Source organism: Octopus bimaculoides, chromosome 23, assembly GCF_001194135.2.
Source record: "Octopus bimaculoides isolate UCB-OBI-ISO-001 chromosome 23, ASM119413v2, whole genome shotgun sequence".
Taxonomy (NCBI): Eukaryota; Metazoa; Mollusca; class Cephalopoda; order Octopoda; family Octopodidae; genus Octopus; species Octopus bimaculoides.
The window spans coordinates 22,216,520-22,223,022 of record NC_069003.1 but is presented as its reverse complement, the minus strand read 5'-3'; the positions used below and the strand labels follow the sequence as shown (position 1 = coordinate 22,223,022).

Below are 6,503 nucleotides of genomic sequence, written 5' to 3'. Positions count from 1 at the left end.
AAAATGAGAAATTTGCCCAAGATGTTTTTTAGGATTCTGGAGGAGAACTTCCCTAAGAGTCATAAATACTATAGCATTTGCAATATCTCTTCTATCAAGTTCTCTTACTCAGTAATGCCAAATTTGGCCTTCATTATTGTATCTATAAATAGAAGCAAGTTAAATGGGCAAGGGCATTGGAGATGTTCTTACGATGGAAACCCCGGTTCTGGGCAGGTAAGTTGTGATATGCCTAAGGTTAGTGATGTCAACATTTTGCTCCCACCTGTTGTATCGAATCCCAGTAATGACAGATGTGAAGGAGTGAATATGGGAAACCTGACAAGTACTGTTAGTGGTAGAAATAAGGTTAGGGATGGCAATGGGAAATCATGTAATTGTAGAAACCCTGGATTATTTCCCCTGGACAGGTTCTGTCTAATTACTAATGCAATATATAAATGCGTTGTTAAGGATGAGGATAATTTAAATAAGTTTATATAGGTAGTACAGTAAATTTTAAGGCTAGATATAGGGCCCACATGAGCTTGTTCTCAAATGAAAAATACTGTAGCTCTACCACACTCATCTTATTTACACGATCTGAAGAGAAATAATAAGAGTTATTCTCTGGAATGGTCCGTTATTTCGAGAGCCCCTTCAGAGTAAATATAAATAAGTGTAAGTTGTGTGTAAAGGAATCCCTTGCAATCCTTAAGTCTTTTGGGCCAAAAACTTTAAATAGATTTACTGAGGTGACCCCTTTTTGCAACCATAGGTTTTCATCCACCTTTTTGAAAGTATATAGAAATAAAATAAATGTAATAAAATTATTTAGCATTACGGGGATTTGAAACCGGTAAGGTTAAATTTCTGTTAACTACAGCCACCTGAGTGTTTAGCAATAGTCTTTTTTTTTTTTTTTCTATAGAAAATTTGGACTGGACTGGTCTGCTGATGGGTTCTTCTTAAATTATATAAGCTTTTCATAAAAGGTTTTGATCTGTGCATGTTTCATGTTTATCCTGATGAGGGGGTCATCACCTTGATGCACTTCAGTGTAAATGAACTGCAATGGTAAGCTCCCAAAATGGTCATAGATATGTTGAATTTGACCTGTGATATCTGTTTATTATGAACTTTGAGCATACTTGTGTGAGGGGAGTAAAAGACTTTTTCAAATATTAAAAAAAAAAATTTTTTTTAGATAATTTTTTAGAATAATTTTTAAAACATTTTAATCGTCTGATAAAAATCTTTTTAGTCAGTGGACACTTACTTTATTTTATTTTTATCTTTATTTTATATTTGTCCATTAGGCCTTTTGATAGTTTTGAAATTTTTAGTTGTTATATTTACCTTTTGATAAGCCGTTCTACTTGTATTTTATTAGAATATATATTTATTTTTACATTCTGTGATTTTATGTATATGTATTATTTATTATGTGTTTTTTATATATGATTAAATGTTTGAGGGATGGTGTTGTATGTAAAGTCGTTGACCCAAATTTAATGTTTGTTCTATAACCAATGCTTTATATATATACACACAAGTAGAATAGTTTGCATGAAGTATTGACTTATATATATATATTGGTGCCTTGTACCACTCTTCTGAATTTATATATATATATAATCCCATCATCATCACTTAATGTCTGTTTTCTATGTTGGCATGGGTTGAACAGTTTGACAGGAGCTGGCTAGCCAGGGGACTGTGCTAGGCTCTGATGTCTGTGTTGACATGGTTTCTGTGGCTGGATTTCCTTCCTAATGCCAACCACTTTACTGAGTGTACCGGGTGCTTTTTATGTGGCACAAGGTCAAAACTATGTAGAATGAATGATAACAGAACAACAGTTAATGCTTTACATTGTATTTTGTTGACATTTTGGAGTTAGAGCCTTTTCATCAGGACACTAGGGGATATAGGAGGAGGTATAGAGCTGATATCTTTGCTCAGATTTGTGAGAGAGCGTAGTGACTTGTGCATTTTATTGTTGTGATAGTGACCAATTTGCAATGTTTAGTTCTTGATGTTTAATGAAGGTTTAAACTTATTACACTTATACATCCTGTGACTCTGATTGATATGATAAGATCCTGGGTCTGGTAGCTCAAATCTTTCAGAGCCATGGAACACAACACAGGCAATCTTAGAATCGAGGTAGCTATCTTAATAAATAAGATGTCACTCCTTGGGATTGAACCCAAAACCATGAGGTTATCGCCATACCTGGGATAAATTTATAGCTATGTTGTTGACACAAAATATAAATTGGTATTCTTACTAATTTATTCTTTCCATCTATGTGTCCTCTTCTTCAGGTGACCACATATCCAAAAATGACCAGAAACGTGCAGATTTTATGAATGCCTTACATAAGTATAAAACCAATTTGGTAAGTGTGTTGTTGTTTAACCTCAGGTCAGCCCCATGGTCAAAGACCTTTCAGATTCGACCATTTGACAATGTTGTCCTATGTGTTTATTGTTTTGTTTTGTAAAGTAGGGTGTGATGTGAGGGAAACATGGCTACTCTTTCTCGCAGTTGAGTAAGCTCTTTCCCTATGGATCATAGCGGCTTCTCCTTGCATTGTAAGTTATTACCTCAGCTTTTATTACCACAAGCTCCACCCTTCAAAAAAACCTGTCAAATATTTGCAAGGTCTCTGTCACTTAGAGCAGAATTTCTCAATGTGGGTGGTACTGTCCCCAAGGGAGCATTAAGGTTTAGGGTGTGGTGAGGTAATATAATTAACATACTAAATTGTATTTATATTATACATGATAAAACTAGTAATGGTTTTTAACCTTTTAGCTTTCACATTATTCTGTCAAAAGTAATCATCATCATTATTATTCTAATCATCTAATTATTCTAATTATCATTATCGTTGTTATAAAAAAAAAAATACCTTACAGACAGTGTTTGAAATCTGTGCCAACAACAAAAGTACAAAACAGCTGGAGATGATGAAAGAGAAGAGAAGGCACCATGATCGTACAATCAAGCAGACCATCACCAAGAAGGAAGACAAGATCGCCGAACAAGAGATGAGGAAGGTGGATGCTAATCCAGAAAGTTCTGTAACAGTTGCTGATGATGCTGACGATCAGGCTAACATTGAGGTAAATATTTGCTTATAATCTTTTGCCCATTCTCATCTTCATTATCATCACCATCAATTGATGTTTGGCTTCTGTTCTGGCTTAAGTTGGATGGATTGAGAGCAACTGACACATAAGACGACTGCTTTGTGCTCCAATGTCTACTTTGGCATGGTTTCTATGTCTGGTGGCCCCTTTCTTGTGCCAACCACTTTACAGGGCATACTGAATGGTTTTCTTTTTCTTTTGGCGGTACCAGCACAAGTGAAGATAGCCTCATAACTGGCCTAAAACTGCAGTGTTTATTTCCACAGTTTTTCTTCATTAAATTTTACCCAGTATATTTTTTGGTGTTTTCATGTCTTTTGGTTCTTCATCATCATCATCATCATCACCACGCTGGTATGGGTTAGATGGTGTGACTGGAACTGGTAAGCCGGAGGGCTGTACCAGGTTCCAGTCTGATTTGGCATGATTTCTACAGCTGGATGCTCTTCCTAATGCCAGCTACCGCAAGAATCTAATGGGTGCTTTTTATGTGTCAGCAGCACAGATGTCAAATACACAACGCCCATGCAACAGCCATGACTATGTTTCCATGGGTGCCATTAACATGACACTGGCTTGATGAGTCTTCACAAGCACAGCATATTGCCAAAGGTCTTGATCACTTGTCATCACTACTGTGAAGCCCGACATTTGAAGATCATGCTTCACCATCTCGTCCCTTGCCTCTTTGAGGCCCAACATTCAAAGATCATGCTACTGGCAATGACCATGATTACTATTTCGCAGGTAACATTTACATGACACTGGCAATGGCCATGACTACAATTTCCCATGGCTTGACGAATTTTCTCAAGTACAATGGAAGATTCTAATGTTGATTTGTGTTGCTTGATGAGATGAATATCAGTGTTGACTAGCATATGGGTTGTCTCCTATTATACTTGGTTGACCATCTTTTGTCTTTGTCTGAAGTTGACAAAGTACCTGACAAAATGTTGGGGTCAATATAATTGACTAAAAACCTTTGCAGGCTGTGTGCTCTAACACAGCCATAATCCAGTGACTGGACCTATTCAGGTCTGTGGAGAATGACATAACTGATATTACAACATTCCCCACTGAACAGAACACCATTGTTAACTTCCCAGCTAATGCTGGAACTCATTTAAAGCTGAGTAGACTGGAACAACATGAAATGAAGTGTTTTGCTCAAGAATCCAACACACTGCCTAGTCAAAGAAATCAAAACCAGGGTCATACAACCACACCCTAGCCACTAGGTTATGTGCCTCTGCTGTAAAAGAATTAAGATGAAATAATCCTAGAAGAAGCCAGACAAAAGAAAAAAATAGGTGGAAAAAAAAAGGATCACAGCTGGAATGACAGTAAAACCATGAAAATACTACAACTAAAATTCTACTTATTTGTTATTATTTTCTTCTGACAATCAAGCTAACATTGAGATAAATATTTCCTTATAATCTCCTTTTGCCCATTCTCATATTCATTATCATCACCATCAATTAATATCTGGCTTCCATTCTGGCTTAGGTCAGATGGTTTGACAGGAGCTGAGAAGTTGAAGAACTGCAATTTCTACTTTGGCATGTTTTATATGTCTGGTGGCCCTTTCTAGTGTCAGCCACTTGACAGAGTGTATTGAGTGCTTTTTGTTTTGGTGGTACCAGCATTACTGAAGATGGCCTCATAACTTACAAGGCTGATGGCCAAAACTGCATCCTGTACCTAATGGTCATAAGGAATTTTTTGAGGTATAATTTTCTGTGGCCAGACACCTTAACTGTCACCAACTCTCACCTGTTTCCAAGCAAGGTAATATTTTGTTCTGATGGTGATACTTGTTTATAACTATCCTGTGATGTCAAGACAGGGTAACACAGACGCATGTACGTACACACACACACATACACATACGTACATATGTGTGTGTGTGTATGTGTATATCTTTTATCTTTCACTTGTTTCAGTCACCACCTTGATGAATTTTAGTTGAATTAATTGACCCCTGTCCTTTATATTTTTTTAATACTTGGTATTTAATCTTAATCTGTCTGTCTTGGGACAGAACCTGGAACCATGTGGTTGGGAAGCAAACTTCTTGCCACACAGCCACACCTGCACCTACACACATACATTTCTTCCGACTATTTCATCATGTTGAACTGTTAATCTCTACACATTTTTTTCATTCTCCCTCCTTTTTTTCTTCTCAATCCTTTCTGTTGAAGAGTGTAGGCTCAAAACATCAAAGACTTTTCCATTCTTCCTGAGCATTAAATAAATTAGCATGGAAAGCAGACGATGATGATGATGATGATGAAAGTTAAACGATGATGATGACCTGCTTGTTGTTCCTTCACCTGTCTTCATCTTTTGTTTTCAGTAAATTTGAACTATATAGACATAAATACACTGACATACACTCGTATGTATGTGTGTGTATATATACATACATACATATATATATATATATATATATATATATATATATATATATATGCACATACATACCTATGTATACACATACATACATACACACACATATATATGATATTATGGGCTTCTTTCAATTTCTGTCCATCAAATCCACTCACAAGCCTTTGGTTGGCCCAGGGTAATATTAGGAGACATGAAGGGAATAAATCTAAAGTCTTGTTTGGTCTAATTAGAAATTATTATTGTTTTTAAATTCTTTTCTTTTTCTTTTTTGAAGTCTAATTCCTGCTATTATTTTCAGGATGTTTTCAGCTCTGTAGTTGTGTCAAAACCATCAAAGAAGGCTTTTGTAAAAAAGATGAAGAATGCAAAATCTGCAAAATCAGTGAAAGATGAAGAGAACTATGTCCAATATTGTCCAGCTGATTATAACAGTGAGAAGTCGTAAGTTTAACACTGCTTTCATTCTATTATTTTTTCTCTCTTGTTTTTTTTTGGTTTTTTTTTTGGTTTCAGCACACACTGTAAAGTGGTTAGTGTTTGGAAGAGCATCCAGCAGATATTGGAGTTCAGTGCAGTTTTTGATCCTATCAAATCCTGTCGAAATGTCCAAGCCAAACCATCATCTCTTGTTATCGTACTTTAAACCTCTCTACGCCTGGCACAAAGACACCTCCCTCTGTGAAAGAGTATTGTCTTGCATGTTACTCAATGATCCCATTTGTGCTGGTGCCATGTAAAAAGCACCCAGTATACTCCATAAAGTGATTGGCATTAGGAAGGTCATCCAGCTATGGGAACCTTGCCAAAGAAGACATTAGGGAGCAACGTAGCCTTCAAGCTTTTTGGATCCTGTCAAACTGTCCAGCCTTAGAAACCTTGCCAAAGAAGACATTAGGGACCAACATAGCCCTCAAGCTCATTGGATCCTGTTGAACTGGCCAA

The 6,503-nt window shown here is 36.4% G+C and overlaps 1 protein-coding gene across 2 annotated transcripts in view; it reads left to right on the top strand.

Annotated features, from left to right (window-relative positions):
* Positions 1–6,503, top strand: part of LOC106879238 (ATP-dependent RNA helicase DDX54) — a 54,686-nt gene that overhangs the window by 43,329 nt on the left and 4,854 nt on the right. For both annotated transcript variants that reach the window (XM_052976084.1, XM_052976083.1), the window contains 3 exons: positions 2,310–2,383; positions 2,907–3,113; positions 5,860–6,002. In XM_052976084.1, the coding sequence (XP_052832044.1) occupies positions 2,310–2,383; positions 2,907–3,113; positions 5,860–6,002 (424 nt within the window). The remainder of the gene's footprint in view (positions 1–2,309; positions 2,384–2,906; positions 3,114–5,859; positions 6,003–6,503) is intronic.